Source organism: Eucyclogobius newberryi, unplaced genomic scaffold, assembly GCF_026437365.1.
Source record: "Eucyclogobius newberryi isolate DKJ021-1_F unplaced genomic scaffold, fEucNew1.0.hap1 SCAF_15, whole genome shotgun sequence".
In the NCBI taxonomy this organism is placed as follows: domain Eukaryota; kingdom Metazoa; phylum Chordata; class Actinopteri; order Gobiiformes; family Gobiidae; genus Eucyclogobius; species Eucyclogobius newberryi.
Window position 1 is genome coordinate 10,602,942 of NW_027315779.1, and position 23,151 is coordinate 10,626,092.

At 43.7% G+C, this 23,151-nt stretch overlaps 1 protein-coding gene across 1 annotated transcript; it reads right to left on the reverse strand.

Moving 5' to 3' along the window:
- Positions 1-715: 715 nt before the first annotated feature.
- LOC140360445 (uncharacterized) lies at positions 716-20,043 on the reverse strand. The gene is made up of 11 exons (XM_072445651.1): positions 19,811-20,043; positions 10,796-10,948; positions 9,711-9,818; positions 8,432-9,638; positions 7,056-7,286; positions 4,396-4,505; positions 3,843-3,990; positions 3,634-3,686; positions 3,294-3,560; positions 2,507-2,791; positions 716-1,816 (listed from the first exon to the last, which is right to left on the reverse strand). The coding sequence occupies exons 1-11, from the start codon at positions 19,829-19,831 to the stop codon at positions 731-733; spliced, it is 3,669 nt and encodes a 1,222-aa protein (XP_072301752.1). The 5' UTR covers positions 19,832-20,043; the 3' UTR covers positions 716-730.
- Between the last annotated feature and the right edge of the window lie 3,108 nt (positions 20,044-23,151).

A 23,151-nucleotide genomic window follows, 5' to 3' on the forward strand; every position in this document is an offset into this window, starting at 1 on the left:
CAAATCGAGCCGTAAAATAAAACTTTAGCACACATTCGACTCGTTCATATACATTTGTTTTTGTTTTATTAAAAAGATAAATTCTCAGAAAAAGGTTAAAATCCAATGCAATACCCGCCCAGCCCTGTAGGAGGTCGGAAAAGCAGCAGCAGCAGCAGCAGCAGCCAACGCTAAAGTATCTCTCCATTTTCATGAGTTTAAGGCACATTTGTATAAGAAAAAGTTATATATGTTTTCATAATTCCACGAGCAGACTAGTATAGGCTTCACGCAACAAGCTATAAGTGAAACCGCCCGTTAACATCGAGCTAACACGCCTCGAAAAAGAACTACCGCCGCACCAAGTCCAGAGGTTATAATGACACTAAAGGACTAACAGTACAAGGAGGACGCCCATATTTGGAACATCATGTTTTCTTAATCAATATTTAGGTGTTAATAATAGTGTTATAATAATAATAATAATAATAATGATGAAGTTATGGCAGTGTTTTCAAATCTGGAGAACAAAAAAAAAAAAAAAAAAAAGAAAAAAAAAAAAAACAGGTTTAAAAAAAGGATGATCCTCCACGCGCGACTGTCAAAGTCTCTGTCTTCTGTCGACCAATCGCAGAGCGGGGGGTGTGTTCTTTTCCAAACCAAAACGGGAAATGAAACGGCGTGAAATGTCGCGCGCAGGATCCGCGTCGCCGTCTCGTCAGACCTTAAGAGTTTTGAGTCATTTTTAGTGTCAGCTGTGTTGCGCCAGGACCAAAGTCGACGGCGGCGGCTTCAGGACGTCGATGTTCTCCTCTGCGATTCCGTCGCCTGTCGCCTCCTTTCCGCCAAACTCCTCTTTGACAAAGACTACTGCCTCCTGCTCGTCTTCGTCGCGCTCGTCCTCCACGATGATCACGTCGTCGTCGTCTTGCCGCTTCATGCCCAGGTTCTCCACCTCCAGCCGCCGCGACTCCTGGTTCAGCCTCGGGAAGCGGGCGCCGTTAAGGTCCTCCTCGAGCTTCACCTGGAAGGGCGGGAGGCCCAGGAGAAACGCCCGGATGCGGCTCGGCGAACTCAGGTCGGCCGGCTCCTCCTGCGCCCGCAGCTCCTGCCCGCCGCCGTGCCTCGACCCAGAGTCCCCTTGCTGCCGCTGCCGCTTGGCCTCGCCGGCCTGTGCGCTCGCCCCTGCCCCGTCGCCGTGCGCCCGTTTCTGCGGCAGCCGCTTGCTCAGGTTCAGCGGCAGGTTCTGCTCGGGCGGCGGCGTTATGGGGGAACACGGGACGGGCTTGGAAGCGACGTCGTGGGACAGCGCCTCCGAGAGCCTCCTGGTGAACGTCTGGAACTGCGTGGAGCCCAAGCGCGTCCTCATCAGCTGGCGGACCTGCACGCTACAGTCCAGGTCGAGGGGAAGCACGCGCAGCGGCGGGAGCGGGAGCCGGTTACGAGTCGCCTCCGGGTTTTGGGAGACGTTTTGAGAGTTCTCCGCCATCTTGGGTTGGATGGAATAGACGATCTGGTGATGCTGCGGTTGGAGGTGCTGCGAGGGGTCTTGAGGGCGACTTCGGAACACGTCGAGGGGACAAAGACCTTTGATGGGGCTGAACCCGGAGACGAAGTGATGGGGCAGAGCGGAGAGGATGAGGCCCTGAGGGGGGACGGACACCGCAGCAGTGCCAGAGGTATTGTTGGTGGAAGAGGACTCAGGACGGTTGGGATCTTGAGGTTTTGATTGGAAGGTGAGGAAGGGGGCGGAGCGTGGGGAAAGGTCCGGGGTCAGAGGCATGTTGACCGAGATGAGGGCGGGCGCAATTGGCTGAGGCGTGTGCAGAGGTGGGACCTGAGCGGGGCCAGAAACAAAGAGATTAAGAAAGACGGAAGAGTAATTAAATAATATATAAATAGATCTATCTATAAATCTATCTCTATATAAAAATACCAACTTATTTACAACAATATTTCAGGTTTTAAAAAAAGGAAATAAGCACAAACAATGAAAGAAAGTAAAAGAAAGAAAGGAGGAAAGAAATGAGGAAAGAAAGAAAAGGAAGAAAGAAACGAAAAGAGAAAAGGAGGAAATAACCAAGGACAGAAGGGAGGAAAGAAGGAAAGGAGGGGGAAGTAAAGAAACTAGAGGAAGGAAATGAGGAAAGAAAAGACTGAAAGAAACAAAAAAGGAGGAAAGTAAGAAACAAGAGGAAATAAAGGAAACAGGGGAGGAATAAAGAAGGAAAGAAGGGAGGAAATAAAAAAGGAAAGAAAGAAACAAAAGGAGGAAAGAAATAAGGAAACAAGGGAGGAAATAAAGGACACTAGGGAGGAAAGAAAGAAACAAGAGGAAAGGAAGGAAAGAAAAAAAAGGAAAGAAAGAAGGACAGGAGGGAGGAAAGAAGGGACAGAAGGGGGGGAAAGAAACAAAAGGAGGAAAGAAAGAAGAAAACAAGGGAGGAAATAAAGGACAGAAGGGAGGAAAGAAAAAATAAGAACAGAAATAAGGGAGGAGAGAGGAAAGAAGGAAAGAAAGCCTTACCCTGTGGAGTGAGGGATGAGCGGGCGGTCTCCCTCTTCCCACTGGTCCGGTCCTGATCCCCGGTCCGGTTCTGATCCCGATCCCCGGTACGGTCCTGATCCCGATCCCTAGTCCGGTCCTGATCCCGATCCCTAGTCCGGTCCTGGTCTCCGTGGTAACAGTCCTGTTTTTGGCCTGTTGCTGGGACAGCAGTTTGGCCTGAGCGATGAGCGTGGCTTTGTTCTTTTTCCCCGGCGGACGCCCACGACCACGTTTCACCACCACCGTTCCATCAGGGTTTACAATCTGAAACGCACAAAAGGTCACAATCTGAGGCCAGAAAACGCACAAAGGTCACAATCTGAGGCCAGAAACAACTGCACGTAACTAAGCTAAATTTACGCTTTAACTCGTTTACAAGAATAAAGTCAGCGATCCCAACTTTAAAGTGAAATTAAAGTCCTATAAAAATCAGAAAAACTAAAGTATTCCTCACTTTCCTGACACTTTCTGATGAGTTCATGACAGAGGCCAGAGTGGAGTTAACGGTAAAGCTAACAACAACTAGCATGCTAACAACAATTAGCATGCTAACAACAACTAGCATGCTAACAGTGCACTTCCTGGTTCGCGGTTGATGAAACGCTTAATAATCTGAAGCTGACAGCAAACGGCCCCAGACCCCAAGGGATGATTTGATAAAGTATCTGATATTTGTAGTCTTTTGTATTTGTTGTCTTTTGTATGTCTTGTGCCATTATTAGACAAAAAGAGCCTTTTCAGGTCATGTATAATTAGATGTCCTCACCGTCCTCGGCCCAGAGGGGGCGCTGGACTTCTTGTCTTTTGGTTTGGGTCCTGGTTTCCGCCCGGGTTTTCGGCCCCTCATCCCTTTGGCCCGCACGGGCAGAGGGAATTCTGGGATGCGTATTTCGATGCCGCCGGCCCTCAGGTGCTCCTCGTATGGCAGCATGAGGCGCTCGTAGTGGCGGCGCGTGCACGTGGCGGCGCTGGTGCTGCCGGGGCAACCGCCCAGCTCGTTATAGACGATCTTCCACAGGCGGTCGTTAGTCACCTGCCAAACACAGAGCGGGCGCGGTCAGGGGGGCTCGGGTCTGACAAGGGCACGTGTGACAAGCTGCGCGTACCTGGTCGTATCCTCCGAGGCGTTTGACCACAGAGTACATGCGGAACAGGTCGACTGAAAAACAACAACAGAGTTCAAAACAACAACAACAGCAGCGTTCAATAACTTCAATTATCACATTTTACTATTTAAAAAAGCTGCTGCATGAGTGAGTTTCCCAGCACGCATTTTCATAATAATCAAATAAACATAATAAGTGAGAGTACTGACTCTTCTTGAAGCCAAGGTTGGGCACTTTGTGGATGGGCACGCCCTGTTTGTCCATGAAGGAGAAAAGCTGATCCAGGAAGAACTGTTCGTCTGGGTGAGGAAGCCACGCCCCTTCGCAGCCCGACTCCACACTGCCCATCACATTCTCCTGTAAACACACGGCCCAGAGGTCAGGCCTGCGCGTCAGGCGCACACACGTATCACTTCGCGGCCGCGCGCACACAGGGCACGCACGCACATTGCACGCGCGCACATCGCACGCACACAGGGCACCCGCGCACACAGGGCACGCGCGCACATCGCACGCACACATCGCACGCACACAGGTCACGCGCGCACATCGCACGCACACAGGTCACGCGCGCACATCGCACGCACACAGGTCACGCGCGCACATCGCACGCACAAGTGTCACGCGTGCACATCGCGGCCACGCGCACGCGTCACGCGTCACACGTCACACGAGCACACACCGCGCCGGATACGTTACACACGCACATTGCGCCCACGTCGCACACACGAGCACACCTAAAACTGGACAAACGGCAGTGACCTGCATCCGCTCGATCCAGGACTCTGATTGGCCAGACGTGGGCGAGTCTTTATCGTCACGACCTTTTCTTTTTCGAGGGCGACCTCTGAGGCTCAGGGAAGGGCATCCGGCTGAAAAGAAACAAATAAAAGTTTAATTAATGCAGGAAAACAGCCAAATGTAAATGACAAAACTCTTCCATTACAAACAGCATCGTTTACACTTTATAATCTACATAAATTAAACAAAAATCATGTTGATTGTAAACAATTCTAATTGTATTTTGATCATGAAAACGTTTCTCTGGACTAAAGCTTTTTAATTAGGGAGTGTCTGCAGTGCCGCGACACGCTGCCGAAACTGACAGGTTATTTTTGTGCCGGCCGCGCGCCGCGGCTCCTGAAACTGCGCCGCTATTTGACCGTGTTTTAGCGCCGTTTTAGACCGCGCCGGGTTAAGGTTAGGGTTAGCCATGAGGCTATAAAAGGGAAATGTCGCGGTCCCCAAAACTGTGCAGCAATTTGACTGCGCCGCGGCTCTCCAGCCACGACCTTTTAATAAAGACATTAAAACATGAAAAAACCTTTATTTGGTTGAAAGTCCCAATGTTCAATAATCGTCGCAGAAGCGTGTTAATTTAGTTTGTTTTGAGTCATATTTTGAAAATCGAATGTCATCATTTCCGCACTTATTCTGTTTTTTTCTTGAAGAGTTCGGTAATGTCGTCCTCAGGGTTTTTACGGCCGTCGTGACTTTATCCAGCAACTTCTGGATTCACAGAGACTTTTTATAAACATTTTCTGTAAAAAAACGCAGTGACTGAAGCTTCAAACGACAAAAAACAGAATTCGATTGTTTTTTTGGAGTCTATTTATCTAGAAAACAATTATAACGATCGAAACACGTCATTTAATAGTTTCCCTGATTGAGATTTGCATTTCAGGAATAATTACTGTTGTTTCAAATTTGATTTTTTAAAATGTATTTATTTTAACCACAAAATGCTGCTGTAAAACAAAACAAACTTGCTTTTAATGAGTAAAAAAATATTTTTTTGTCAAACATTTCAGCACATTTGTGACACGGGACAAGGTTTTAAAGTTATTCAACTTCTTTAAACGACTTTAAACGTAATCCAAGCGTAAAGCGCCCCCTACAGGTCGGACCACTCATTGAACTAAAACAGTTAATATATTTAGAATTTTTATCAAAATAGCAAAATCACAGAATAGCACAATTTTTAAGTTTATAATTTCACTTCCTGTTTGTAATTGACACCACACTAGGAAATTACCCAGAAAACACTGGGCCAAAACTCAACATTTTACATCTACTTAAAAATGAATTAAAAGTTGAATGGACGATTTTTTGACCAAAATCTGAGTCTTATTTCCTCGTGGCGTGGACTGCCGATTAATCTTGCCACGTATCAATCATAAAACGCACCTACCGCTCACCTTCAGCCGCGTGTGGCTCATCCCCCGAGAGCAGCACGTCTCCTCGTGTCTAAGGGCATGGATCTATCATAATAGTTCCCTCAGTGTATGGGACAAAATGAAGACGGAGAAAGACTGTTCGAGCTGACTCCTAAGAGACGGAAATCTACGGGAGACGAGAGATGCGATGCGATCCGTCGCGCAGATAAACAAACGCACGTGTGTGTTGTATCAGTCCGCACGGGGGAGTGCGCATGCGCACTTCCGCCTGCGTTCTCAAATCGCTGAAAAATCGTCCATTGCGCCTTTAATATGATTTTAAATGGTTTACGGAATGTGGAAAAGCGATACAGTAATTATCGCGACAAGCAAACTTTTAACGACCAATAAATCAAAACACTAACGAGCATTTCTACTGCGGTTCAAGACTAGTTTTTTTTACCAAATAAAAAAGTTGGAATATGACTTTCTAAATGAAGCAAATAACGACGTTATGTTGTTGTATAGTTGATTATTCATGATTAGTCCATTGATCATTGCATCGTTCTTAAGGCCTTAGTTATTTTATTACTTGGTTTACGGATCCGCCGCACATAGATGATTTATTTCTACAATATAAATAAAACTATTTTTTATTTAAAAAAAAAAAATAAAAAAATAAAAATAAAAAAAAAAATCATAAAATACCGCCGAAAGCGCAAAATAGCATTAAATTAAATGTAAAAAGCGGTATTAAGTCAAAAGATAAGAGCGCGCTAAGTAATTTCTCGCCAAACTCTTGCAGGAGTGAGAGACTGAGGTTTCTCCGAGCTGCTCTGTTCCTGGACCGGCTCTCGCCGGGACCGAGCGCGCGCCCGTCTCTCGGTCTGCTGCGCGCCTTTATATCGCAAATACACATTTTAAACCCGTTTACCACATTTTCTTCAGCGCGTTTTGCCGTGACTGGGTGGGTGGGGGAGGGTGCACACTTAAGCGTCAGTTCTGTCTGTCCGTCTAAAACACGCTAAATCTACAGTTACACGCTCCTGCGCGCCGCGTCCCACGACATTAATAACGAGAAAAATATTAAAGATGTTATCGTTATTAAGAACAAGAACATCTTTAAGAACGAGAAACACATTAACGAGAAAAACATTAACGAGAACACCATCAATAACGAGAAAACCATCAATAACGAGAAAAAACATTAATAACAAGAAAAACACAAATAAGAAGCTTTAAGTTGTCCAGAGGCTTTGCACTGACCGAACTGCCAGGAGAAGCTGGCATTGTTTTCCAGGGCCGGGTGGTTGAACGTGTCCCGGCAGTACATGACCCGCGTGTTGGACAGCGCCACCTTCAGGCCGCCCAGAGCCAGCACCAGCGGGTCCTGGAACTGGAGAGTGCCCGCTCCGCTCTGCGTCCGCCGCTGGAGCGAGCGAAACCTGCAGTACTGAGGGTAACTGAGCACCTTCACCCACTGGCGCTCCGACAGGCCTGTGAGGAGAGGAAACTGTGGTTACGGAGAGGAAACTGTGATCACGGAGCTTCACAAAACACACAACACACAATACATCTTTGGATAAAAGGAAAAACAATTAAATGTTTCTGTCAGTACTTAAACTACAACTATAAACTACAACAGTAAATGCGTTTAAAGCCGGCTCTGATGTCTGAGGCTTTTCACTTGGACAAAAACACCAGGATTTGTCCCATTTTGTGACATTCTGAGGTTTCTCCAGTGAAATCACGTCATGTTTGTCAAAATGTTGAGACTTGTCAGTCATTGCCAAATACAAATAAACTTGTTTGAATCATAAGAATTGACCAGTGTGAATAAGAAAAAGTCTCTGTGACTTAATTTTGGCCTGAGTAAAGTGAGGCCGTTTCCCACCAGCAGAGGGCAGACTCTGACACAAACAGTGACTCACCTCTGAAGGACACTTACATTACATCCAGGCTTTTATATAAACCTAGTGTCGTTACGAGAGCGGTGTAACCCTGAACAATCCTTCAAACTGCAAAAACATACATTTTTCACACCTAATTTTTGCCATAATTCCACTCTGTTAACACGGTTACGCAACATGTATTTGTAATAGTCGTTTGTCTTGATGTTTCAATGCGTGTTTCATCCACAAAAGAGTTCACATTAAGACAAAATGCATAAATAAAAGACAAAAATGGAGCGTCCACCGTTTAAAACATGAATCTACTCAGTACAATAAATAGGAGATGAATTACCGTATTTTCCGGACTATAAGTCGCATCTTATTTTTAATAGTTTTGGCCGGGGTGCGACTTATATTTATACTTATGTGATATTATTTGTAATTTTCACACTCCAGTGCAATTTATGTTTTTTTTCTTCTCTACGATGCATTTTTTTGCTGGTGTAACTTATACCCCGGAAAATACGGTAATAAAAAAGGTAATAAATACATAAAGATGCCTGTGCGTTTGGACATCATGACGCATCATCATTATTGCAGTATTTAAATATGAGACGTACATGCTTTAATTTAGAAGTCGAAATGGAAACAAAATTAAGAATAATTTTGATTTTTGACACTATCCATTTGAGATCGTGTCGCTCTAATTTGTCACTTTCAGATTTTAAAGAAGTTGTAAAGGCTCCTCACCCTCGACCTTCTCCTGTTGCAACGCCGAACCTTCTTCTGCTTTTAGCCCCACCTCTTCAATCTTAAGCCCCTCCTGCTTGATCTTTAGCTCCATCTTCTCCTCTTTCACTTCCTGGTCTTGGGTTTTGTTGTCTGTCCGTTCTTGGCCATGGTTTTCAGTTTGGGTCTGGGTATTTGGATGTTGGACAGGGTCTTGGCTCTGTGGTTCATTGGCGGAGTCCTGTGTCGGCGGGTCCTGTGTCGGCGGGTCCTGTGTCGGCGGGTCCTGTGTCGGCGGGTCCTGTGTCGGCGGGTCCTGTGTCGGCGGGTCCTGTGTCTGCGGGACGTGGGCCGGGTCCTGTGTCGGCCGGACGTGGGCCGGGTCCTGTGTCGGCCGCACGTGGGCCGGGTCCTGTGTCGGCCGCACGTGGGCCGGGTCCTGTGTCGGCCGCACGTGGGCCGGGTCCTGTGTCGGCCGCACGTGGGCCGGGTCCTGTGTCGGCCGCACGTGGGCCGGGTCCTGTGTCGGCCGCACGTGGGCCGGGTCCTGTGTCGGCCGCACGTGGGCCGGGTCCTGTGTCGGCCGCACGTGGGCCGGGTCCTGTGTCGGCCGCACGTGGGCCTGCGAGTCCTGGGACTGCGAGTCCTGGGACTGCGAGTCCTGGGACTGCGAGTCCTGGGACTGCGAGTCCTGGGACTGCGAGTCCTGGGACTGCGAGTCCTGGGACTGCGAGTCCTGGGTATGCGAGTCCTGGGTATGCGAGTCCTGGGTATGCGAGTCCTGGGTATGCGAGTCCTGGGTATGCGAGTCCTGGGTATGCGAGTCCTGGGTATGCGGGTGCAGTGTCTGCGGGACTTGGGTCTGCGGGTCCAGGGTATGCGGGTCCAGGGTATGCGGGTCCAGGGTATGCGGGTCCAGGGTATGCGGGTCCAGGGTATGCGGGTCCAGGGTATGCGGGTCCAGGGTATGCGGGTCCAGGGTATGCTGGTCCAGGGTATGCGGGTCCAGGGTATGCTGGTCCAGGGTATGCGGGTCCAGGGTATGCGGGTCCAGGGTATGCGGGTCCAGGGTATGCGGACCCCGGGTCTTTGGACCTTTGTGGACTCTGTTGATCCTGTGTAGACCTTGTGCACTGGAGACTTTCCAGCAGTCGTCCTCAGAACACGACCATCGCACCAGATCCTCCACTTTCACCACCATTTTCCTCGAAACCGCCAAAACTTCATCCTGAAAAAGCATCAAAGCAGAACATAAGGCGAGTTCATTCTTTTATCGTCGACACATTTCAAGCGAGCGCACCTCTCCATGGTCCCGGGTTCGACCTTTCGGCGTGTCCTCGGGCAGGAAGTATAGTCTGGCGCTGGCCAACAGGTGACGCTGCGTCTGGTCCTCCCACAGCAAGGTCACCTGAAAAACATCACTACTTCTGTAACTCCTACAACGGAAACGATTGATGGAATGGACTTTCGACTGCGACAAAAGAGATGGACGACCGAGGCGGAGGTCAAGGACCGGACTGAAAGAACTCTGGACACTGGGACAGAACGTGACGAGACAAAAGAGGACAAAACGATCTACTCTCGCGTCTTGTTTCAGATGACGCCTGTCAACATTTAAGTCGCTCAAATTAAAAGGGGCATTATGTAACCTTTCTAGATTACGATCGTAGACACTGATCATGGTCGGTCGTGGGTTCCGGGCCTTTTGTTTTCTTCCCGATTTGAAGTATTTGACAAGGAAACGGTCGTCATGGCAGCAGCACAGTTTAAATCTTAATATCATATCGTCCGTCCCAATCCTTGCACGCCGCTAACGAAGCCAACTTGACCTCCAGCCGTGTTTTTGAAGACGGGGCGGAGATAAAAACTGTATAGCGCATTTCCAGACTGCATTTCCGTGACGATCCAAGCCATTGTCGTGCCCTTTTTTAAATTCATTTCTAAAAACGTGTGTCGTTTTCAAACCGCAGCCGGTCGCGCTCCCGTTCTGGATTGATCTGGATCAATACCCAACGCTTTCCTCGCTCTGTTCTCGACCTAAAAACGCTCGACGCGCTCAATAATCAAACACTAGACGCGGCGACCTACTTAACGTCACAAGCTTTAGATTCACATCAACCCAAATGATGCACTTTTGACCATTTTCAGTTTTGGCAGATTTTTTGTTTAAATTTAAGTTTCATCCAGGGTTGATCATTTAAAAAGGGTAAAATATGATACAAATTTGACTTTCAAGAGCTTTTCCAGCTCATGAATTCAATAATAAATAATTAAATCAGATTAGTGTTTTACTTTTTAAACAGGTAACGACCAGACAAGAAACTGTCACAATGTGGAAAATAAACATCGCCATGGAGACGGCTTTGAAAAGAGTGTGATTCTGACCTCGGCGAGGCACACGGGCTCCTGAGGGCCACAGCGGATGAAGTAGAACTCGCCCAGTCTCCAGGTCTGGACCGGCCCATCGGGGCGAGTTCTGCTGCCCACCGACTTATAGAAGGAGAAGGAGCCTCTCTGACACGAAGGAGCACCCAGCCACTGGGGGGGAGAGGAGGAGAGGAGAGTTAGCTTTCAAAAAACAAAACATGTGGATTTGACGTTCATCTGAACTAAACGCAGACGTTTCCTTCATCAAACTCACTGAAGCCGAAACAGGAACAATATCAAACTTGTGGAGTTGCAAACGGAGCAAACTGAGCGCGTCGAGCCAGTTTGACCCGGAGTTTAGATTCAAGAGAAAGAGTCGTTTAAAAAGGTTTGAAAATGTGCTTTTTGATTATCCATCCATCTTTTGCTGCTTATCCGGGGCCGGGTCGCGGGGACAGCAGTTCAAGCAGGGACTCCCAGTACTTTGTTCAATTTTATTTTATTTACCTTATTTAATTTTTTTCTCATTTAAAAATTGTATTTGTTAATTTATTTAACCAGGTAAGAAAATAAATTCTAATGCATTTTGTTACAGGTGTCAGTGATTGTGAGGCTCAGAGAAGACGAGCTCTCGTAAACAGAAGCGAGTTTAAGAGGAAAGGTGTTGAAGAGAAGAGTGAGAGGTGAAGACTCAATGTGAATGAAAGTTTACACAAAATAATGTGAATGAAATGGAGCAAAGTGTTGATCGAGTTTGTGTTGTTCACTTTTGACGCTCTAAATGTTTGGAATAATCCTTAATCTGAACATGACACGGTCCAGAGTTCAAACACATTCTTCTGTAACGTGTTGAGAACGACCAACGTCTGAACAAACACTTCTGTTAACCGTGTTAGCGCCACCTACAGGGGGAATTACAGTCCCATGGGAAACAAACTGAAGTCCCTCAGGAGCATGTTTAATGGCCCAAAATACAAATGTGTGTAACATTTGTACTCCTTAACATCCGCATATTTCGCCCTGTGCACAATGGTTGGACAACGATTGCTTATTAAAAGAGGATGTTACGTTCCACATGCGCGTGTGATGCATCATTAGAAAGCTTAGGCCTTCTAGTTTCTGCAGATGTGCATACGACACTATCAGGGCTTCAGAACTCGCACTACAGAAGCCCAAACATACAAAATACATATTTTTTTAGTCTCGCCTGAATTTGTAAAGGTCCTGAGCATGACATACTTCATTGTGTGCTTATGCTGTTCACTGTACATTACGTTTATCTTGTTGACAACAACTGTGTAAAGTTTCAGATCTCTAGGAACAGGCATTTTGGTGCTGTTGATCTTTTTGTATCAGAAAGTATTTTCGGAAAAAGTGATCCAAATATGTGCCAACTGTGCCAAACTGTTTTTACAATTTTAGCTCCTCTATGATCATAAAACATTCGGATGTTTTGAAGACCACTAATACCTATTATAACTGCTTAAAACAATGTATGTGAAAATGTGTACGAGATGAAAAAAGAAAAATATTTTTTGGTATAATAATTCATATATCAAACGAAATTCGCGTCCTGGTGCCGCGTTAAAGCCAGAGAAGAACCACGTTTGACTTCAGTGTTTTTTGCTAAATTGATGGTTTAGAAACAGAAAAGTCTGAATCATCTCAACATTTGTGTTCTTATTCCAGAAAGTTGTTTCGACTTTTATTGCACTTGGAATGAAATCGGACGTGAATCCCGGAAACACAATTTGTTTTACTCAATGTCGTCCAGAAACAGCACATTTAATCTTTTCATCATAACGGGTTCTGACGGTTCCAGAAAAACAAATTAATTTATTTGGTTTCTAAAAAGGTCTTCATCCTGCATCATAAACATGCACCGCAAAGCACTTTTCAAAACGCATTTTTGAGCAGAAAGGACTTGGTTTTGCTTCTAAAATGGTCACATTTCTTTTAATTTGAATAAAAAAAAGACCTAATTGGAAAATTGTCACTTTTCTACAAATTTTATTCAAAAATAAATAAATTTACTTCTAAAAGGTCACGATTATCGAAAAAAAAATCTATTTGATAAATGGAAATAAATGTGGAAAACACTTTAAAACGGTAAATGTCACAAGAGCAACACTTTATTTAATCCCAATAATTTTATTTATTTGCACTTTTAGTCCTGCTCTCGTCCGGCCCCTTTCTTGAAATTTCATACAAAACAATAAAAATATAACAAAACCCGCCGTGTAACCTGCAAAACAAAGAGCCTAATGTAATTTTTGTGTTTCGTTTTTAGTGATTCTGTCGAGATTATCACGATGTTCACGTCCGACTTCACGTACGTCAGATGTGAAACCGATATTTACTCAAACTATTTGATCTTAGTTTGCGTTCCCTTTGAGCTCAAGGAGGACTTATACTTCTTTAACTTTTATGATGCATTAGACAAACTAAACTCTTTAACGTTTCATTCTGACATTTCCTGCTCATTGTGTTTAATTTTGCCTCGGATTATACCGTATTTTCTGGAGTATAAATCGCACCAGCCAAAAAATGCATAATAGAGAAGAAGTCACACTGGAGTATGAAATGCAGTTGCAAGCGTGAAAATAACAAATAATATCACATACAAGTCGCTCCATAGTGTAAGTATAAATATTAGTATAAGTCGCACCCTGGCCAAAACTATGAAAAAAGGTGCAATTTATAGTCCGGAAAATACGGTAATTTACTCCGATAAGAATTTAAATTACATCCGGTGTTTCTTTGTTAAATTCCGTCTGAAGTTTCTCCTGTTTTTCCAATTCTGACTAAGTTTGAAGATGTAGAACCTGTGCTAAATATGTATCACAGTTTGACTTCTGTTTAGTTGTAGTTTGTGAAGAAATTTAGAAAGAATTGCGTTTAAAATGACAGGAAGTAGAGTCGAGTCACTCTGATGTCATCAGTGTGCGACACAGACAGTTTAAACCATGGTTGGACTAAATAAAGGTTTTTTTTTTAATGGTATTATTGTGTCAGATCAGAAATGTTGTCATTTATGTGGATTCTGGCTCTTGTTTACAGTCTGGTTGCTAGGCAATAGCTGTGGAACGACCTCTAGCTGCATCATATCTGTGCTCACGTCCAACCAAGAAGTACAACAATAAAATTTACTGTGGAAAAATTGGCAAAATTTCGAGTGTTTTAGTGAAATGTGTGGACAAAATAATGTAACAAATATAACTGGTAGTAACGCGAATACTCTGACTCCCGTTTGTGCTTTTGTTGGGTTTTATTTCCTCTTAAAGTTAATTTGAATAAAAATGAGTTTTGGCAACTTGTTCCAGGCAGAATCCACAAAAGTTATATTAAATATTTTTGGTTGTTTTATTGTTTGACTGAAAATAAGAGTTACTCGCTTAAAAACGCCCCTTAAAAAAAGCACTTAAACTCTGCCAAACAAAAGCTCTGGTATATTAAAAAAAGGAAAGTTAAAATGTCAGATTTGTGAGCGGCAATTTCAAACGAATTCAGAAAAATAATCAATTTCCGTTCTGTATTCGACAAGTTAAATATTCCAAAACGTACGATATCGGTCGGGTTTAAAAATATTGCTAAATTTAAACATTTTCAAGTCATTTTCACACAATTGCGCCTTAGATTGAATCATGGAACTTCTAGCTCATGGAGCGTTTTGGAGACAGTTAGGCCGCAGTTATTTTATAACTTTGTTTACGGATTTTTAAATGAAATATATTGCACAGGCGGACGAAATATAAATATAATTTCAATTTCAAAAAGATGTTTTCTTCCGGGTTTGCCCAAAACGCACCACGGGAGGAGAGAGAGGGGAGACGCGCGCGCAGGAGCGTGTAACTGTAGATTTAGCGTGTTTTAGACGGACAGACAGAACTGACGCTTAAGTGTGCACCCTCCCCCACCCACCCAGTCACGGCAAAACGCGCTGAAGAAAATGTGGTAAACGGGTTTAAAATGTGTATTTGCGATATAAAGGCGCGCAGCAGACAGAGAGACGGGCGCGCGCTTTCGCCGGGACTCCCGCCGGGACCGCGCGCAGTGACAGACTCGCTCCGTCACAGACTCCCGCAGGAGTTTGGCGATTTTTTTTAGCGAAATTGCTTTACACGCTCTCGTCTTTTGACTTAATACTGCTTTTTACATTTAATTTAATGCTATTTTGCTTTGTCGGCGGTAATTTATATAAAAAAAATATCAATTTTATTTTTATATTGTAGAAATCAATAATCTAAGTGCGGCGGATCCGTAAACCAAGTGATAAAATAACTAAGGCCTTAAAGATGAATACATTAAATGTATTCATCTGTAAAGGCCTTAGTTATTTTATTACTTTGTTTACTTCATCGTTAAGTCGTAGTGCTTTGTTTGTTTACTGCACGAGTCATAATTAGACCGAGAGTTATGAAAGTAAACACAGTGACGGAGCTAACGTTAGTCGCTTAGCTTGGCTTGTGCTGGTAAAAGATTGACTGTTTCCCTTCAGATGCAAAAGCGATAATGGTAATAAAAATAATCATCATCCAGTCCGTGAAACAAACCCTGAGTTTGAGTGAGTTTTAGACAAAGTAATGTGACAAAAAGACTTACGTTTACTTCTAAAATTGCCATTATCATTTATTAGTCCTGAATCTCGACACTCCTGGTCCATAAAGTGCTGCAATATTGATACAATTGTGATTTAACATTTCTGTTCAATTTTTAAAAATGTATTCACGCTGTAATGCTACATTTGTAAAAACTTACTAAACCAGGGTCTAAAGCACATATTCGGATGGTTGGGCTCAGCTCAAACACGACAGCACGAGCCTGAGCAGGTTTGAGCTCCTGAAACACACGCTTTAATGTCACATGTATTTATAATGTAAAGAGCTGTGAGCGGGCCTTTCCACAAATAACACTTTGTAAACGTGAACGAGACGCTTTTACCCACAGACCCCCGAGAAACGAGCCGGTTTTACCCTCACAGACCGAGAAATTAACCGGTTTTACCCTCACAGACCCCCGAGAAACGAGCCGGTTTTACCCTCACAGACCCCCGAGAAACGAGCCGGATTTACCCTCACATACCCCCGAGAAACGAGCCGGTTTTACCCTCACAGACCCCCGAGAAACGAGCCGGTTTTACCCTCACAGACCCCCGAGAAACGAGCCGGTTTTACCCTCACAGACCCCCAAGAAACGAGCCGGTTTTACCCTCACAGACCCGAGACTCTAGGCGAAACGTCACAAGAACAGCCGCCATTTTGAACCACCATAAACAATCTGTAGTTTGTACTGTTAATCTTTAACGGTTTGTGGAAAACATAAAAAAATTTAAAAGGCCCTTTGTTAGATGAGAACTGCGCGGGAACAACTGACTAACACGGTGCTTTGTAAAACTTTTAATTCAATATAAAGAGCGGAAACTGACAATGTCGAGTTATTTCTATTGCACATCGAGATTTATAAATTTAAAGAGTCAAGTTTGAAATAAAGTGACTTAAGACGCTTAAGATGAGAATATTTACGAATAAAGTGTGTTTTAAAATGTTTTACGTCAATCTTGGACCAGTATGATTGCATTTAAAATAAATAAAAATTTTAAAAAACATTTGATATTTGGAGTCAAGAATGCTGACATCTTTGTGCATTTCAGACACTGCAGAATTCAGATTATATTCATAAAATGTATCATAAGTAAAAGAATCACAACTGCAGCGTTTGCCACAGATTTCAAACTGTGGTTTAAATGTTCTTTAATCCGCCCTTTTTTCCCCCAATAGTTTAAATGTTCGACAAAACAAAAGGGTGAGAACGTGTGACTTTGTATTAAACCGCGGCGACGGGACGATAAACAATAATATCCTTTATCGCAATAAAAAAGGGCGGATAATAAATCGATCATGGTTCATTTTGTAGAATTGTGATAATCGCAAAACAAAAAGACACTAAATCGCCCTTTGAGCACAAAAAAAACAAAGTTAGACATTGTTTTTTTAAAACAAAATCCAACTCTAAAAAATGTAATTTAGAATATATAAACTATAATTACGAATATGAAATCTGAGTCCACGCTTTTGAAAGACCCATCGAATCTTACGAGTAAATTTTCAAATCGAAATTAGGTCAATTTATTTCAATCTATGTTGAAAAAATAAAATAAAAACATTTAAAATCAGGAATACAGATGAAGCTGATGAACGCAGCGATATTCATAACTTAATATAAACGTTCCTCACGTCGTTCTGATGGAATTCCTGCTTCGTCTGAGCCATAAAACAATCACTTTTCCACAGTGCGAGCTCTGGTCCCGGTCTCAGTCCTGGTTCTGACACAGACTTTGGTTCTGGTTCCGACACGGACTTTGGTCCTGGTCCTGGTTGCGACACAGACTTTGGTCCTGGTCCTGGTTGCGACACAGACTTTAGTCCTGGTTCTGGTTCCGACACAGACTTTGGTTCTAGTTCTGGTTCCGATACGGACGTTGGTCCTGGTTCCGACACGGACTTTGGTCCTGGTCCTGGTTCCGACACAGACCTTAGTCCTGGTCCTGGTTCCGACACAGACTTTAGTCCTGGTCCTGGTTCCGACACAGACTTTAGTCCTGGTCCTGGTCATGGTTCCGACACAGACTTTAGTCCTGGTCATGGTTCTGACACAGACTTTAGTCCTGGTCCTGGTCCTGGTTCCGACACAGACTTTAGTCCTGGTCCTGGTTCCGACACAGACTTTAGTCCTGGTCCTGGTTCCGACACAGACTTTAGTCCTGGTCCTGGTCCTGGTCCTGGTTCCGACACAGACTTTAGTCCTGGTCCTGGTTCCGACACAGACTTTAGTCCTGGTCCTGGTCATGGTTCCGATACAGACTTTAGTCCTGGTCATGGTTCCGACACAGACTTTAGTCCTGGTCATGGTTCCGACACAGACTTTAGTCCTGGTCATGGTTCTGACACAGTGTTTGCATCAGATTCCCACATTTGCATTTTTCATTTTGGGGTTTTTGCATCAAAACTGTGCAAAAAGATGATTATTCAAGAACTTCAGAAAAAAACGGATTCAGAATCAAAGCATTTAGAGAAATGCCACATTAAGTACGAAAAAAGAGATTGTTGTGGATAAAAGGGTGGATTTCTGCAAAATATTAAATTAAATAAGTCAAACGCTAAATAAAAGGTTTTTATTACATAAATGTATATTTATGAAGCGCTTGTGTTTATCATAATGCTCTTCTTATTCATTTGTGTGTCTAAATGTATCACTGTTTTATTTTTTTATACCTTTTTTTCAGTAAATTGGTCATTCGTCAGCAATTATTTTCACACGTCACAAATGCTCCTTTTGTACGAGTTTGATTACTCCAGATAATGACAATGATTATTTGTTTATAGTCGACTAGTAATTATTAGTCGATTAATTCTTGTTGTCCTAATGTCATTTTTATTTATTTGTGTTTGTTCATTGTCGTCCCCCAAAAGGAGCCGACATTTTGACCGTTTAGAAGAATGCATTATTTTGGCCTGTATTGAATAACTGCAGAGAAAATCCCAAAATAGCACAATATCAGAGTGTGTGCGATATCACTGTCAAAACGTACACAAAAAACACACAAAACGCACACAAAAAACACGCAACAAAACACGGCTAAACGACACCATCCATGCGCAGGAATGTACGTGAAAGACAAACATAAATGCTGTTTTTGTGTAGGTTTGGGCCACATGTAGCAGGGGCCGGCCTAGCGGTGGAAACGAGGTACTGCAGGAAATATTGGAAAAAAAAAAAAAAAAAAAAAAAAAAAGAAAGAAGCCAGAGTATATAATATGAGCCTTGAGACGAGCCTCGAGCCCCAAACCGACGTAGACACGAGCTGAAGGTGGAAAACACGTCGATTGAAGCGAAGCGCCGCGTCGACACTCACGCATTTTTCAACAAAAACTCATTCATGTTTTGTTTTTTACTGTTTTAATCTCGATATCACATTTTACAGGGAGGAAGAGGGAGAGGAAAGGGACGAATATTAATAACACAAATATCCCCAGATTGCAAAATAAACTAACACATTCAGTCCAATACGGGCAGATTGACATTGTGTGCCGTTTCATACAAATATTTTCAGCAAAAGAGCAGAAAACAGAGCAAAAAAAAGTCTATATTCGGTGCATTTCTGATTTAAAAAAAGCAGCATTTCCTCTTGAAAAATGGCTGATCAAATTAATAGTTGATTAGATTGATATCGCGTCATCTACAAAATCCTGACCTCAAACTCAAATATTACATTAAAATGACATTAAAATGACATTCCTGCTTCAAAAAAAAAAAAAAAGGTGCAAAATTGCGCCGGGCACAAAATGTCGAGATGTTCCGTCCAAAGTAACAATGTGTTTCTTCTCCTAAAAAACACGCCTCATCTTTCGCCTGTCGACAATTATTGCACTCAAAATATTTGGCGTCAAATTCGAGCACATTTCGTGACTTTATCGCGCGGAGACTCGAGCGGAACCGAGCCCCGTTTTTGTCCAAAAATCGTCGAGCCGGAGAAAAGTTTGCGGATATTTTGAGTCCGGCGCGAGGCCAAAAATGTCATTTTTATTTGTCTAATGTTGTTCTCGCGCGGGTGGGGGAAGGTAACCGGAGACGCGCACGGGCGACACGACACACAAAGAAATTAATCATTAACACTGCGAAAATATCCCCAATATTAACGTGGATTCTAGCGCGGGGCTCGTGCGTGACCCGCCGCGACGGAACCACGCGGCGCACGGCGGAAAAAACATCCGCGTGAATCCCCGCAGCATCGGCCGCGGCGGCTCCGGGCGGTGGGGGAAGGAAAAGTTGCCCGAATAAAAAGTTGTAATTGCGGCGCAGCTCAACTCCGTCCGCGGCAAAACAATCACCGCGAACCGGGCGAAAGTGAATGAAACCGGACCGAGGGACGGCGTCGAATTGAGCAGACGCCGCGCGGGAGCCGTCCGGACGTGGCCCCGCGTGAATCGAGCCGTGTCCAGCTCAGTTTGGGGGACATTAGTGCGTGATTGTTACCTGTATTGCATTGTGCTCCATTGCAGTCCTGCATTCCCTCTGTAAAGGCCCACGCTCCGCTCCGCTCCGCCGCCGGGACGCAACGACACGCGAACAAACGCACCGCGGGAGGAGGAAAAAAAACTGCTTTTTCACGGAAAATAGGACCGGATCAAGGCGTGGTCAAAGTTTGCCACACGGACAAACTTAATCCTAATATTGAAAAATGATTTCCCCCTTTTTTTCTTTTTTTTTTTGTTACTGCGGCGACGGAGCGACGCGTTCCGGCTCCGGAATCTGCAACAATAAAGTCCGAATAAATGTGTCGAATCCACGCGACGCGGGCCCGGGCCGAGCGCCAGTGCTTAAGTCCAAAATCCGCGTCGCGTTCACAAATCAAAATAGTTGAGGCGATCCCGGAGCGGCGTGTGCATTATCGATGTGTGCGTGGACTGCGCATGCGCGGGACATAGACGCATGGCGAGAGACCGCGACGCAAACGCAAACTGGATCAAAGCCCAAATTTTGAGCTTCTTTCTTTTTTGGGGGAGTTCACGCGACACGAGCGGGGCGATGTGGCGCGTGCGTGGCGTCCCGCTCCCAAAACGCGTCACTCAAACGCGCGGGGATCGTTTAATGTCGATGTTTGGATTCTATATATTGAAGCTTAAATATTTGGGAGGCGCTTGTTTCTGCTCAAAACACGGCCACATCAGCCTGTGATGACACTGCTCCACCGCCAGGGCGCAAATAAGAGCTTTTAATATATTCTATAGCAGCCATATTGAGAACAAAGACGTGGGCTCGTGTTCGTCCCCCTAAAACTGCTGCAAAAAGACATGAAGCAAACATAAAGAAATAAATACAGGAGATATTGTAGTTTCTGCCTTAGCGCTTGTGAGAAAGCGTTGCAGATGACAACCATTTAATGTATTTACCATGGAAACCAAAGGGCGTCTGAATATTAATAACTCTAAATATGGAAGTGTGTGTGTGTGTGTGTGTGTGTGTGTGAAATTCCAGTGTTGGTACAGAAGTAAATAATAATAAAAAACAGATAACTAAAACTACTCTTATAAAAAGCTCTTATAAACCTTTTAAACTCGTAATAAATAATAATAACAATAGTAACACTCTTATTTACAGCTGTTATATGGCCAGAGAATATTGCACCAAGATGATTAACATTATGTCAAAGTATTGCACATGAATATGACAGTATTGCACATGAGTATGACAGTATTGCACACGAATATGACAGTATTGCACATGAGTATGACAGAATTGCACATGACAGTGTTGCACATGAATGACAGTATTGCACATGACAGTATTGCACATGACAGTGTTGCACATGACAGTGTTGCACATGAATATGACAGTGTTGCACATGACAGTATTGCACATGAGTATAACAGTATTGCACATGAGTATGATAGTATTGCACACAAATATGACAGTATTGCACATGAGTATGAGAGTATTGCACATGACAGTATTGCACATGACAGTGTTGCACATGGAAGTATTGCACATGACAGTATTGTACATGGCAGTATTGCACATGACAGTGTTGCACATGAATATGACAGTATTGCACATGACGGTGTTGCACATGAATATGACAGTATTGCATATGGCAGTATTGCACATGACAGTATTGTACATGAGTATGACAGTATTGCACATGACAGTATTGCACATGACAGTATTGCACATGACAGTGTTGCACATGAATATGACAGTATTGCACATGACAGTATTGCACATGACAGTATTGCACATGAGTATGACAGTATTGCACATGACAGTATTGCACATGACAGTGTTGCACATGAATATGACAGTATTGCACATGACAGTATTGCACATGACAGTGTTGCACATGAATATGACAGTATTGCACATGACAGTATTGTACATGGCAGTATTGTACATGAATATGACGGTATTGCACATGAGTATGACAGTATTGCACATGACAGTGTTGCACATGAATATGACAGTACTGCACATGACAGTGTTGCACATGAATATGACAGTATTGCACATGACAGTGTTGCACATGAGTATGACAGTATTGCACATGACAGTATTGCACATGACAGTGTTGCACATGAATATGACAGTATTGCACATGACAGTATTGCACATGACAGTGTTGCACATGAATATGACAGTATTGCACATGACAGTATTGTACATGGCAGTATTGTACATGAATATGACGGTATTGCACATGAGTATGACAGTATTGCACATGACAGTGTTGCACATGAATATGACAGTACTGCACATGACAGTGTTGCACATGAATATGACAGTATTGCACATGACAGTGTTGCACATGAGTATGACAGTATTGCACATGACAGTATTGTACAATGGCAGTATTGTACAATGGCCATATTTGCACATGAATATGACAGTATTGTAGTTATTACTGAAACTCAGAAAGAGTTGATTTGTTTTTTGTTTTTGTTATACATTTTGTTGTAATAGTCAAAATAGCTGAAAGTTTATGAAAGCAGGTCAGAATCCTCAGTAGAACTCGCTGTGTCAGAGGTCAGATGGTTCATGGTTCCTGTCTTCGTCATCACTGGTTCTATCCACATGTAACAAAAACTGACTCAAAGTTGAACGTCTTCTCTGTCGGTGTAAATACACAAAAGTGCAATATTTTTTTTACAAAAGTGGTGCCATTATTCTTTATTATCATTATTAGGCCCGAGCCTAGTTACGTAAGGCCGTGCGAAGCACAGCTGCAAAAGTGCGCACGTAGTGCACACGAAATCGAGCGCGAAGCGCTTGACTTCCAAACACTCACTAACGCACTCCTCCACTCATAGTAATACCGTAGTAGGAAAATGGAACATTAGCGTTGTAAACGGGCAACGCCCGTGCAAAAGTGCGCACTAAACGAGCGCTTTATATGGGGATGACGACCGCAACATATAAAGCGCTCATTTGCGCTAAGTAGCTCACGAATACGTTCCCCATCTCTTGCATGTTCCGTGCATATAAGCATGTAATGCAAAAATTGAACATTATTATTGTATAGAAGACCAAAAACACAAAGTGGGCGGAGCCCACTCAAAATTAACGAAAGGGCTTTCCGAAAATGTATAGTTTATGATATTTGAAAAATGGGAAACATTGTTTTTGCATCGGAATATTATTCTTTCTTCTTTCCTTTTCTTCTTCTCAGGACCAACTTCTCGTCAATGTTCCACCCAGTGAACATTGACGAAAATGTGCAAACCTCTAAAACCTCTAAAAATCGTGCCTCTCTACATTCTGGCTATCTTTCTTTTCTATAATTTAAAAAAATGGCGCGTCAGCGTCCCAAAAATGCATTGAGA